Source organism: Lactuca sativa, chromosome 4 (assembly GCF_002870075.4).
Source record: "Lactuca sativa cultivar Salinas chromosome 4, Lsat_Salinas_v11, whole genome shotgun sequence".
In the NCBI taxonomy this organism is placed as follows: Eukaryota; Viridiplantae; Streptophyta; class Magnoliopsida; order Asterales; family Asteraceae; genus Lactuca; species Lactuca sativa.
This window is the reverse complement of record NC_056626.2, coordinates 94,798,458-94,812,538: the sequence shown is the minus strand read 5'-3', so window position 1 is coordinate 94,812,538 and position 14,081 is coordinate 94,798,458. Positions and strand designations below refer to the sequence as shown.

The window sequence follows — 14,081 nt, the reverse complement described above, 5'->3', positions numbered from 1 at the left end:
TTATATATTTGTTATTCTGTTGACTGTTGATTGTTTACTTCTGTGATCACATGTCCTCCATTTGACAAGAACAAGTTTTCTATGTGGATGAGCATCAGCAAGATTATGATGGTTCTTCAAACCTTGGATGTTCATATGTCACACATGTTGATTGTGTTATTTATAATAAAGTTGATCTAGGCTATAGAAATAAATTTTTTATTATATTTTTTCACTGCATTCAACAAATTTACATTAAATTGTATTTGTATATAATTCTATTATTTCCAACATATTTATGTTGCAGAATCTACCCCACCTTTTAAGAATATGACTCTATTGCTATGTCTCGGTAGTGGCAATAATGCACATTCACATAACAAATAAGATTTTTTTTGTGGATCAAATTTCCGTTTCTTGGTCTGATCAAGATACAAAATCCGGGTATGAGTCTTTTCATTTCATTTAATTTCATTTTTTCAACTTCTTTAAATATATACCATGAACTGATCGATCCCAACTCACATGGAAGAACTATTTGAATTAAACTGCAAATTCAAAAAGCAGAAATGGATATACACAATGGTATGGAGGAAAAAAAAGACTACACTTTTTAGCACCAAACAAAAGGCATGCAGACCCATGTCAATATGTCATTGTTATCGCTTTTTACTTGATCTCTTCCACCATTCATCATCACTCCTAATTTAATAAGAAGATTCCAAATCTTTGTCGTAGTGCTCTTCATCCTTGTCTTCTTCTTTTCTATAAACAAAGCAGCAAAGTCACAAAAAAAGAAAAAAAAAATCCACCACTCATAAACACTATGGATACTATGTTTGGTTTGCTGCGTGCGAGTTGTCATCTTCATTGTACTTAGCCATGGAGAGCGTGAGACATATCAATAGGATGGTTCCCATGCTTGACCTGTCGAAGAAAATGATTGACAGAAATTTTAGATTCCCACTTTGTGAGGCCATTACAATGGAAAGTTTGTTGTATTTAGCAAAATGGGAACTTAATATATTATGCTTACAAGGTGGCAAAGAAGAAGAGGATTCTTCTTGGATTGATAATGGAGGAAAGCTTAAAACTGCTTGATTTCTTCCCAAAAAGACTGCTTTTGAGTGGTGCTCCGGCAGCTTTGGTTGTGGTGGTGTTGCCACTGGTCATGATGGTGATTTGATGGTGTAGTTGTGGGTCGAGGATATGATCAGTGTTCGGTTTCACTAACATCAACTTTTCTGGCATGGTACCCGCCATCAATGCAGCTGTTTAATGCACATAAAAAAATTCATCAACGCTAGAAACAAAAAGTAATGACATTCTCTAGTATCCACCACTTTTTATTTAGAGTAAATTATGCGAATGGTCCCTATGGTTTAGTGTAATTTGCACGTTTGGTCCCTAACTTACTTTTTTAACTCGGAAGGACCCTACTGTTTGTTTTTGTTACGTGTTTGGTCCTTGTCTTAACTAAAAAGACTATTTTGCCTTTGATTTGTTTTTTTAATTTATTTAAATAAACACACCCCCAACCCCACCCTCTCACCTTACCTTATCTATTCCGCCAAGTTTCCCTATTTAAATAATTGTCTTTTTAGGTAAGACATGGACCAAACGCGTAACAAAAACAAACTGTAGGGACCTAACATGTAACAAAAGCAAATAGTAGGGACCTTCTGAGTTAAAAATATAAGTTAAGGACCAAACGTGCAAATTACCTCAAACCATAGGGACCATTTGTGTAATTTACTCTTTTATTTATATATGTTACACTTTTGAAATCATACTTATCTGTAACGACATATATAGTCTTTTAAGACTCCATCGAAATAAATTCAGTTATATACTTATATCCATCAATTGTGAACAACATTTAAAAGTTAAACCCAAAGCAATATGATATTGTTATTGTGCGTTTCTTTTTCATTGCAAGTTCATGATTGATCTTGTATTCCAACTTTGTGTGTTCTTTACCTTTAAATTCAAGTTCATGAACACGTCTACCTTTAGCTCTCATAGTTCCCATCGTGTTAATTATGTGAGAATCTATAAGAAATCTCGGGCTACAAAGCTACAGATTGTCTTTCTTTCCTTGTCCACAAAGTGATGTTTACATATATCATGTTGATTGTTGTATATATCGAGCGGGGACCATTAGGTGTGCCATATAGCCTAAATTGTCAAACATATATTCGCATATATTCGGCAACGATAATTACTATGGATAACCTCACATAATTTATGGTCACAATTTGTTTTTAAAATTTAGGAATACGAATTAAGCAGCAAAACAAAATTTTGGCCTTCTTGTATTTATAGCAAATTAAAAGGTATGAACGCAAAAGCATGAAATAGATTTAAAAAATATAATTAAGCAAATAAGAGGATGTGACCTTTAGGTGTGGGAATAGTATCTCCATTGCTATCATTCACTAGAGAATTCGAATTCATCTTCTTCTCAGCCCTTACTTGCGACCCTTTTCTTGATAGACTCCTATCCATCTACAAAGTATCAAAATTTTGAGGAAGGGATAAGTGAATATATAAACAAAAAAATATTTTAACGTGATTTCTACTTTCACAATTTAATACTATAACTTATTCAACGTAAAGGAAGGGTTCATTTGTGATAAAGAGAGTCAAGTGGACTTTGAATTTTGAACAAAGAAAATACCTATATTTCTGATGTATCTTCACAATAATCAACTTATTTGATTGTTTACTCAAGAGGTTCGGTTTTCTCAATTAAATGATATTATTTCCATGATTCATAGTAGGAAAAAAAGAGGTAAAGGAAAATTCTTGAAGGACAAATTAAGGCTCATGTTAATTATGCGTCCAAGTTATTGAGTTTTTATATGATGATTACTAATAAAGCAATATCTTTTCCGCTAACGTTCACGGAAAGTGTAAACCTTCATTAGGAGAAAGGCCTAACTTGATTGCACAAGTATCAAAGTGAAAATGATGATAACTTAATATCACCCCCATCCAAATTTGTCAACAACAATTTGTATAAATCTTTAATATAAAATGTAATACATTTAACACTCAAAGCACAATCATTAGCAATTAACTTACGTTAATTCTTGAACTATGGGTGAGATCTTTGTTGCTATGATGAGAGAGAGGTTCCATATCAACTGTGAAGCTATCAGACTTCATGTCCAAAATCTGATCCGACTCTGAACTTTTCTGGTTACTCTTTTCTTGTATTTCTTCATAACGCTCTTTGCATGAGCTTAAATTCGCCAAACCCATCAATCCCTGCAACTCAAAATAACTAAATACACAAAAGAAATGTGATTCAACAAAAACTATATAAAGATTATTAACTAACATTGATTTAATCAAAGAAATAGTCAGCGATCAGATCTTTGTATCAAATTTGGCAAGCACTTTCGTTTTACAATGGCAAATACAGTATATGAAAACCAAAAAACACCAGGAGTTATGATATTATAAAATCATAATTTTGTTATTTACCTTCTTCCCGACTTTCTTTTATTAGGTTTCGGTTGCGTATTTAACGAGAAGAACTGTCACCCTCGTGCCGATGTTCTACCGATTTCGTTGATAAAGTTCAGGTGGGGGATAAGCTGATGATGATGGGAGCTGAAGAATGTTGGGAGAGGGAATGAAGTAGGAAGTGGTGACGGAAAGGTGAAAGAGAAGGGTTGTTCACAGAAAACAAGGTTTTTAAAGAAAGGGTTCAACACGTCATGATGGGTTTTGGAAACAATTTAATTTGTTTCTAAAACTTTACAATAATGGGTCGGTTCAATCAAATATTGGGGCTGGTTTGATGGAGAAAATAACAAAAAAACTTGACCTTTTCTTCATTTTGTTTTTTTTTTTTTTCCTTTGTAAATTCGTTTCTTAAAGAAGAAATATAACAAACACCGCATATCATTTTTAAGGATAAAAGGTATACATATACGGGTTAAATTTAAGGGTATAATCATAAAAATTACTAGTGTTTGGAATTTAAAGGTATACATATCATTTTTAGGATTAAATAAATTCTATTTAAGCATTCTCAAATATTATATTTCTGAATAGTTATACATCTCATTATATTTTATCTCAAACTTGCTTTGCGAGACGTGATACTCCGTGATCCATAGCTTCCGACTTTATTCATGTCGGATATCGTATATAATTTTGGACATATTAAGGGGTGTTTGACTTAGTTTTTGAGAGGGCAAAAATCATTTTAGGAAAAGTTACAAAAAGTCAGGTTTATCTGACTTTTCGAAAAAGTTCATTTTTCTTATATCCAAAAATAATTTTTACAAGTTCTGTTGTTTTTACCAAACATCTTTTAGCTTTTTATTTTTACCTAAAAGTTAAAAGATGTTTTAAAAGATAAAACAAACACCCTTCAATTTTGTATTTGTAGCTTTTCCATGTTAAAGTTTTAACAAATTTATTTCAAACACCACCCATACACAACTTTTTTGTTATTAATGAGTAAGGTTTTCCATACTGTATATTCTTACAATTTGGAAATAGCGAATTCAAGAACAAGAGGACTGCTCTAAACATAATTTGGGTCCAAGGCGAGAAGGAAAAAAAGACCCTTATAATGCATAAATTTCATCAACAATTTTATAAGAACTCACTATTTGAAAAAAAAAATTACTTGTACTAGCATCTAAATATAACATTTTCTGTTACAAAAATCTAAAAATTTAAAGAAAAATACTCCCAGCTTTTTGAGATGCAAAATCATTAATAATATCTTCAAGATCGATCTTGCTGAGCATGTCCTTCTCTATACATAGAAGTGTCAAGTCGTTCAACATTTCTTGTGACATCGACGACCTTAAATAATTCTTCAATACTTTCAACTTTGAAAAACTCATCTATGTATATGAAACATGAATATGAATAGTTAATAGAATTCAATATGCAATAAAAACACTTGGGTAACAATCCTTAGCTTTAATAAATTTTAAAATTTCAACTGCAGATTTAATATAATTTAGAAGAATCTTTTGTAAAAAATTTAATTCGGTAAAAAGATCATTTGATATCAGAAAAATGTCATTAGAAAAAATATTTGCAAACTTTATACAACAATCTTTAAGCTTATTTTCATTTAATGAATTTAAAATCTTTGAATCATATAAAAATCCAAATATACTTTCAAAATACTTTAATTGTTCAAATTTAATATTTAATGAAACAATTGCAACATCCACAACAACATAAAAGTAATGAACCTTAAAATACTCTTCCGATTATTGTATTTCTTATTCTTCCATATCACTTTCATCGAATTGTTTCTTTCTAATGACATTACGCCTAAATGGAAATGTAGGTTCAACACCTATTTCTAAAGCAATTTTTTTTAGCAATATTTATGCTTGAAGCAAACCCTTCATTTCTAAATTTCATAAAAAAATGTCATTACATTTTGTAACTGGTTAATAGTATCATCAATAAAAATAGATTTAGATAGCAATTTTTTACTTACCATATTAATAGCAAAAAAAATTCATACCAAATAACCATACTAAGTGAAAATTCAAAACTCTTAATAGCTTTAACTAAACTTTTGGCTTCACTTTTTGATTTTAGGTCATCACATGGTTTAGCCAATTCTAACAAAGCTAATCGTATTTGAGGAGCCTAAAATCTAATAGCTTTGACACTTTTAATTTTACTTTCCTAACGAGTATTAGAGAATACTTTATAGTTAAAGTTATAACTTTATCTAATAATACTTTCCATCTTTTAGTATCATCACGTTCATTTGACACATTATACATTAGTATCATCACATTCATTTGACACACTAGAAGAACCGACTGGTTTCAGTTTAATAAACTTATCTAAAGACCCTGTTTGTTTGAGTTTAGATTCTTCAGCTCTTGATAAGTGTTTTTTTAGGAAACATTATAGTGACAAGTAAGGAAAGAATACACTTGAAAATAAAAAACTTTGATGATGTTTTATGGTTGAATCCTGATGGTGCTTTTCTGTTGAAGGCTTGAATCTACAAACAAAATAAATCAGAATTTTGATGAAAGATTAACAAAAAAAAATAGATTGTTATTTGTAATTTGAAAGCAAACAGAAAGCAAAAACTTTACCTCAATAAAATTTGATTATCAGTGTGACCAGAAATCAGTTGTATAATAAAATTTGGGTTGCAGACAAACAAAAATAAAAAAATTTCAGCAACTTGAATAAAAAAACAGCAATACCTTCAAAACTATAATAAACAAAAAACCTGACTCACCTTAATGAAATTAGATATTCAAACTTGTAGATTGCTTAGGAGTAGTAGAAATGCCTAAAATCAGATTTTTGAATCACAAAGTGACAAAGAATGGGTTGCAAACAGAAAAACATAAAAAACTTTTACATTTACAATCAGTGAGCAACTACCAAACAAACAAAGATTGAAAGAAATTTAGTATTACCTAATGAAATTGGACTCACAATCGTGTATTATCCTTGCAATAGAGTTATAGAGTCGTGATTTCAGACGGCTTTGAAGAATTGAAGCAGAATTGAGTCGAAGCAGAATTCAGTCGTGATTTGGTATAGTATACAGTAGGAATGGACGATTCAGTAATAGAGGATTAATAAGTCGTGATTAGGTAACTTTTAAATCAAATGCATGCTTGTCTCGCGAGGCGAGTCACACCAGATGACATTTCATTTTTCCATATCTTTTTTATTCTCAAATCGACGCTTAGGTCTCCCGCTTCTAAGTTTTGTTGGGCCAGTTTCTACATTTGGGCTGCTAATATGGAGTTTGAATGGAGTTTTGTTGGGATTAATACGTTAAGAATGTTTTATACTTATATGATCCATAAATAATTCATATATATTATAGCAAATCCTATAAATATTTAGGGCCCCTTAAAAGATGGGCCCTGGATGGTGGCCCCTATCGCCCACCCTCTGAGACGGGCCTGTGGAACAATAACCAACAATAAGATAGAATATTATGATCGGCTTGAGTGCTTATTTACGATCATCAGTTGCCTAATAAGATTTATTTTAATATGATATTAATTTGCATTTTTATTTATTTAACTGTTGTCATCGATTATCTAATAATATATAGATTACTAGATTTGGATGTTTCTAAATTGCTTGTGGTTGGTGATCATAACAAAGAGTACTCCATTTAAAAGAAAATACTCGGGAACCATGTTCTTAGCCGTTTTCATGAAGAAAAACAAGCAAAATCTTGCATCTTGCCAATATAGTTGATTGGCGAAACAGAGAAGAGACTTACATGTTTGGTTTTTATCAAAGCTAAAGAAGAGCATTTGAGATATTGAGAACATGGGCATCATATCTAATAGAGTTAATTCTATTGACAAATCCATAAAACATGTGTTCTCAAATGCATATCTATGTTGGTATTGTTTGATTCCAAACAGTTGTGAAACAAAGCAATGAGAAAGAAAGATTGATTTTATAAGTTCATGTCCTTCAACAATGATCTAATTACTACACAATAAATCAACTATTACAACTATACATGGTTTAATTTTTATAAACTTGATTGTATGTGTCCGTTTATGATGCAGAAAAATAACAATAAACAGAAGGAGACAGCGAGAGAAATATAGAACTGATTGATGAGAAGGAGGATGACTATGTTCTTAACTATGTCTCACTTATTTTCAGTATAGCCTATTATTTTCCCGTTTATATTAAATAGTTGTTGTATGTGCATCTCAAACCTCTCCTTAATCAATTAACTCACTTAGCTAACCCATTAATTAATTGTCTAATTAGTTAACTGGCTTATAAATTTTATAAAGAACAAATTACTGAAATCCTCCCCGTGGTTTGTGGAAAATTATGTGTTTGGTCCCTAACTTTTATTTTGAAGTCGAACCATCCCTAACGTTTCATTTTGTTGTGGTTTTCATCCATGACATAAATAAAAATACTATATTGCCCTTTGTATTTTCTTTTTAGTTTTTGGATATTTTTTTATTTACTAATTAAAAAAAATTAAAATTCTTAATAGATAAATGGATCCAACTATTCCACAACACCCCCCTCCATTCTCATTTCCCATCCACTATCCACCTCAGTTCACCTCTATTCTCTTCCGTTCACCTCTACCAACTACCACCTGCCACATCAGTTCCACCATCAACTACCACCCCTCGTCCTTCTTTACAAACCAAAATCAAACAAGAATAAAAATTAAAAGATGTATATAAAATCATAACATGCAATTAGCACTAAACCACAACTTAAAACCAAATCCTACAAAAGAGATCGATTCTCAATCAAATTTGGATTGTGAACATACCGGTGAGGGGTTAGACAGATCTGGGTGGTTTTAGGTCGGCGATGAACAACTGATCTCAGGCTATAGAAACGACATTGGTTTCCGGTGATGGAGGTAGCGATTTCTAGTTAGAGAGGCGAAGTAAAGAGAAGTGAAGGGAAGAGAAATGTTACAGAGGTGGAGTAGATGGGATTCCTTTGGTGTTGAGTGGGTTCGCACGGTGATCAGCGGTTGTCCGGTGGTGGTGGTCTAAGGTTTATATCTTCTTCAACTAAAAGATGGAAGATTGGAAGAGTGAAAGATAATATGAGAGATAAAAGGGTGAGACGGTGGTGGGATGTCAAGTCCACCAAGCTAATTACACCCTTTTTTGTAAATAAAATGTAATATAATGGTAAAAAGGGGTATCGATCCTCGGGGAAATGGTTGTAATCAATCACCAATGCAATATAATAGACCTAGTGTAATAAAACTAACTAACTACAATTAAACTAAAAAAAGGGAGGGGTGTTTTGATTGCTTGAAAACTAAAAGACTTGAATAACTAAACATCTTGCAATTAGGCAAGATGGTGAGATGCTCAAATATTATGGAGAATTGGTCAACCAAGGCAATTCAACACAATGAACATTTGTGTGTTTATCATTAGGATTCAATATGAAGCTTATCATTCATCCCGAATTGGTTATAACAATTCTAAGATTCCTCATAGGTAGTATGGAGGTTGGGGAAACCCACAACACACCTTCTTAATCAAAATCAAGGATTCAATTGAAGCAATTGAACCCAAGAAAGTTGATTAGCCTTAAGAATGAATGAATCCCTAATTCCTAGAGGATGTCACTGCTTACACATCCATAAAAGAGTCATGATTCATAAGCTAGAGATGATCTACCATCATGAAACCCTTGTTCTAAGTAAATTCAACGATTGAATGCTAAACCAAAGAAATAAACTAACAATTGCTCATTCAAGTACCAAGCTCATGATCAAAGTATTAAACAAGCATAAGAAATATGAATTAGAATCATAAACATAAGATAAATGACAATTAAGCATGAATCCCTCAAAACCCACAAATATCCAAGGGTTTTAGCCAAAATTAACCAAAATAAAGAAACTAGCCACTCATGGCAACAAAATAACAATCACAAAAGTGTTTTGCGTCAAGAAACTAACAGTTACTTAGAAAGAAGAGAAGAATATGTATCAAGCTCCAAAAATCACCTCCAATGCTCTCTAGTGGTGGAAAATCGAAGTGTGAGCTATTAGACCTAACCCCCAAAGTAAATGGTAAGCAAAAAAACCAAAATGCCCAAAAGTGTGCAGTCATGCGGGTACCCTCGCATATTTGCATGACTGAGACTCCACCCTCGCAAATGATGTTGGAATGTTATTCGCTCTTTTTCTCTACTACACCACCCCACATCTCAAGATTCCATTGGTCCCCTCCATACCTTACATGATTCAAATGTGGCCAATCATCTTCAAGCTTTAAATATGGATAGTCCAAGCATAAAATAAGAATCCAAGACCCATATTCATAGGCCCACTTCATCCAAGTCTTCAACTTTTTAATCCCAATTCTCCTTTGATGGATCCGTAAAGCCCAATGATGCCTCGAAAACCCATAAAGCTCGTCTCCAAGCTAATCCACAACCGCAACTAGCTCCAAAACCCTGCAAAATACCTCATGCAAAATAGAAAGTACCCGACATGATCCATGATAAAGAAAATAAAGAATATACATTGAAATACTAATAAAAAGAGTGAAAAAAAAAATACTAAAATAAGCTATAAAAAGGAAGTAAATAAAATAAACTATCAGACGGCTAGAGTGTGATGTGGGGTTTGGAGTAGGACCCACATATCTATTACCTTATTAATTATTTTTTATAATGAATAAATAATAAAAACTGAACAAAGTAAATAAAAAGGGTAATATAGTCTTTTTATCTTTACAAGGGATGGAAAACGCAATAAAATGAAATATTGGGGATGGTCCGAAAGCAAAATAAAAGTTAGGGACCAAACATATAATTTTACCCATACCACAAGGATGATTTTAGTAATTTGTTCTTTATTAAACTCTTTTATTCAATTTATAATACATAAGCACTTAAATTTATTTATTATATCGTTGATTAATACCAAATAAAGAGCATTTATTTACTTATTTTTTAAGGATAAGTAATAATTTTATACACAATAAATATATTATTTCTTTATTTTTTTTTATTAATCTTTAGTGTATGACCCTATAGTTCACATACAATTATCATTACAACATATTCTTTGTTTGTTGCACTTCATTCCGAATAAGCTCCCACATATGTAAAGGGCAACAAAAGTCTACTGCATAGGCACTGCTAAGGGTCTAGCAACAAGTCAGTGTTTGTAACCATTGTGCATGAATGCTTGTCTTCATAAAAACTACATCAACTCTTACTGGCAAATGTCTTGTATTCTTTATATCCCTTCATTTTGATATTGTTGACCCTGATACATGTATCAAATCATTCTTATATTGGTTTAATATTAGATTCTTGATATATGGATGTGAATAAGATCATTAGAGACACTTTTTTGTGTGGTTATACGCTCGGATCCATTCAATTCATCAAAGGTTATAGCAAATATCATACTTCAATATTTAAAGGAACAAATTCCAATCTTGTATATGACTTCATAGTAAAGTTTCATATTACATATGATAGTAACCTTTATGATTGTCTCATTCGAAACAATGTTTAACTACATCAAGACATAATGTTATGCGTAATCATAAGCTAACATATATCATCAGTCTAAGGATACTAAATTCACTCACTAACATTGATCCATAAAGTGACATCTTGAGGCAGGTCTATAACATCCAAATTTCCAGGTATTATTCTTTGAAACTCTATTGCATTAAGAGTTGAATTTTTGGAATTTTCATCCCCACAGTGTGGTGATTCGTTTCTCATTGTGTGATGGTTAAATGATGCCACAATGTGGTGTTGTTATATGCATAATACTCTAAGTTTTAGAATTTGGGTCGTATATAATGGATGTGATGGCTAGGGTTTCGACCACCCTCAACCTTCATCACTCCAGAGACACTCTTATCGTAACCGTAGTCCATATCTCCCTATTTTGAGCTTCATTGGTGGTTTTAATCCTTAATGGAAGAAGATAAGAGCTTTTAGGCTAGATATCAGCAAGTACACACCATCCCAACCTCTTTGAGCGTCTCCTAGACCTTTGTAAGTGTTCAAGTTCTTTGCTTGATGGATTTGATTTCGTAGATCTAGCATTTATGGCATTTTAGGTCTTTTTTATAGTTTTGGGTGGAGTTTATGAATGAGCTCCACATAAAGCTTGCAACTTTATCAACCTTAAATATCTTTGGACTGTTCCATCTTTCAAATCTAGAATTTAGGTGTGATTTGGGACCATGCAAATGATTAAGTTCAATTTTCTTACTATTTGACATAATTTGGGTGTATGAATTGATATAGACATGCATGTACACAAATTATCGATTTTAGGAGCCTTTGGGGTGTCAAGAAGTACTTTAGAAAGTTTGAGCAAAAGAAATAATGGATTAAGGACTTAATGGGATTTTGGAGTTACCAGTGTCCTCACGGTGTGGTAATCTCTTGACCACGACATGGTGGACAGATCCATCACACTTTTTATTTATCTGGACCACGGCGTGGCAAAGTTCATACCACAGTGTGGTGGCTAGCTGAATTATCTTTGACCTATGACCATTAACCGTTGACTTTTTGACCAGGTTGATGTTTTGTAAACTGAGTTGTTTTAGATGAAAGAATAAGGTTTGACCTTTTGTTGATGTGTAGGTGGCATGTAGGACCATCCTAACGTCTTATAAGCTGTCTTGTAGCTTGCCTTGATTTGCAAGGTGAGTCTTTTCACTATATTACATAGTACACTAGATTGTCTTTGTGAATTTTGTAGGAAAGACCGTGGGAGGACCGTGGCAATTGTATGAAAGACCATGGGAGGACCATGGAAGTTATATTAAAGATCATGGGAGGACCATGGAAGTTATATGAAAGACCATAGGAGAACCATGTCAATTATATGAAAGATTGTAGGAAGGCCATAACAGGAAAGACTGTAGGAGGATTGCAGCAACGGAAATGATTGTAAGATTATGGGAGGACCACAATATTTACATGGGTTAAAACAAAATTGTTACTTATGTAAGTTACATGTGGTATTTTGGGGAACTCGCTAAGCTTTGTGTTTATGATTTTAAGTTTAAATGTTCCAGGTACCTCTTCTAACAAAGGGAAGAGCCATGGTTCATTCCATTGCATCCACTAGAGATTCTCGAGAGCGGGAAATTAAGTTACAGGTTTGGAAGAAGCAGAAGCTATCACATGTTCAGACAACATTAGTTCTAGCAAAGAAGTTAGAGGCTTCTAATTTTCGATATGGGACAGTAGGTTCGGGGCCATTGTAGGAAGCACGGCAAGTCACATGATGGGGTTTGTTGACCAGGTGGTTCAGTTTGCTTCAAGTGTGGTCAGACAAGGCACATTCGCAGAGACTATACTAGCATGTCGTTGATTTGTTTCTATTACAACCAGATCGGACATAGGAAGTCCAAATGTCCTAGTCTACCTGGTGGGGCGGTGAAGGCACTTACTACAACTACACCTAGGATCATCAATGGCCACTAGGGCAAGGCAGAGGCTCCTGTGGTGAGAAGCCGAGCATTCCAGTTGACAGTCGAGGAAACTAAAGCAATATTGTGTGTCGCCATCGGTATGTATTTCTGTTATGGTTCTTGTTGCTTTCATTATTTATGCTTACATATTTTATGCTTGTGATTAGCGATGTTCTTAGTTAATGGTATACCTATTATTGTATTATCTGATTTAGGGGCTATCTTGTCATTTATATATATATTGCTTTTAGCAAGAAGATCGATGCTTCTCTAAGAGAGTTAGATTATGACTTGGTAGTGGAGATGACCGACGATCGTATTGTGAGTGCTTTGAAGGTCTATCGTGGTTGCATACTTGAGATGTTCTGTGAAAGGTTTCTGATCGATCTCGCTCCTATTCCTTTGATAAAGATGATGATGGTTATTAGTATGGATTGGCTTAGTCGATATGGAGTTATGATTATGTAACGCCCGTGTTTCTAGGCTTGCCATTTTTTAGCAATGTAATAGTCTAGGTTAGCCATTGTAACCCCAATTTGAAATAATAAAATGTATTATTTGTGAATTTGTGAATTATGTGATGTAATTAAATTAAGAATAAAATAAGCGTCATAATTAAAGTGTGAGATAAGCCCGATATCTTTTCATAAAGTTGTAGTGGTTGAAACAAGGATTCCGGAGATATAAGGAATGCCAAAATCCGAGTTATAACGAAGAAGTTATGACCTGTCGAAGTTTCGCGACGGAACCGGCACGATGCCGAGTGACGTAGAATATGAATTTAAGATAGAGCGATATTTAGCCTTAGCAATCTAAACGAAAGTCGTAGATTTCGTTAAACCGAGAGCGTGCGTAAAAGGAACGCCCAAATCTGACTTCGTATGATGAAGTTATGATTTTCTGAAGTTTCGACGTGGCAGTATGCAGCCCGAATACTCGATTTGAGATCGAGCGATTTCTAGCCGAAACAATCTAAATGAGAATCGAAGATCTCGTTGTTAGTAGCGAAACGATGGAAAGATAGGCGAGAACGGACATCGGACGAAGAAGTTATGATTTTATAACGAAGTTTTCCTGTCCGAGCCTTCTAAAAATAATTAATAAAAATAAAATTCAAAATTAGCCGATGGAGTC

At 33.3% G+C, this 14,081-nt stretch overlaps 1 protein-coding gene across 3 annotated transcripts; it reads right to left on the bottom strand.

Annotated features, from left to right (window-relative positions):
• Positions 1-356: 356 nt before the first annotated feature.
• LOC111897143 (uncharacterized) lies at positions 357-3,765 on the bottom strand. Of its 3 annotated transcripts, none has more exons than XM_023893109.3 (5): positions 3,472-3,765; positions 3,067-3,252; positions 2,379-2,487; positions 1,016-1,250; positions 357-906 (listed from the first exon to the last, which is right to left on the bottom strand). In XM_023893109.3, the coding sequence occupies exons 2-5, from the start codon at positions 3,244-3,246 to the stop codon at positions 813-815; spliced, it is 618 nt and encodes a 205-aa protein (XP_023748877.1). In that variant the 5' UTR covers positions 3,247-3,252; positions 3,472-3,765; the 3' UTR covers positions 357-812. The 3 variants fall into 3 exon arrangements, with proteins under 3 accessions (XP_023748877.1, XP_023748876.1, XP_052626340.1); XM_023893108.3 differs by having other exon boundaries at positions 3,067-3,268; positions 3,472-3,764; XM_052770380.1 differs by lacking the exon at positions 3,472-3,765 and adding an exon at positions 3,326-3,424.
• Between the last annotated feature and the right edge of the window lie 10,316 nt (positions 3,766-14,081).

Coding starts and splice junctions, on each gene's coding strand:
- LOC111897143 (XM_023893109.3), bottom strand. CDS start 3,246: ATGGGTTTGGCGAATTTAAGCTCATGCAAAGAGCGTTATGAAGAAATA. Junction 2,488..3,066: donor CCCATAGTTCAAGAATTAAC/GTAAGTTAATTG, acceptor GATACTTTGTAG/ATGGATAGGAGTCTATCAAG. Junction 1,251..2,378: donor TACTATTCCCACACCTAAAG/GTCACATCCTCT, acceptor TGCATTAAACAG/CTGCATTGATGGCGGGTACC.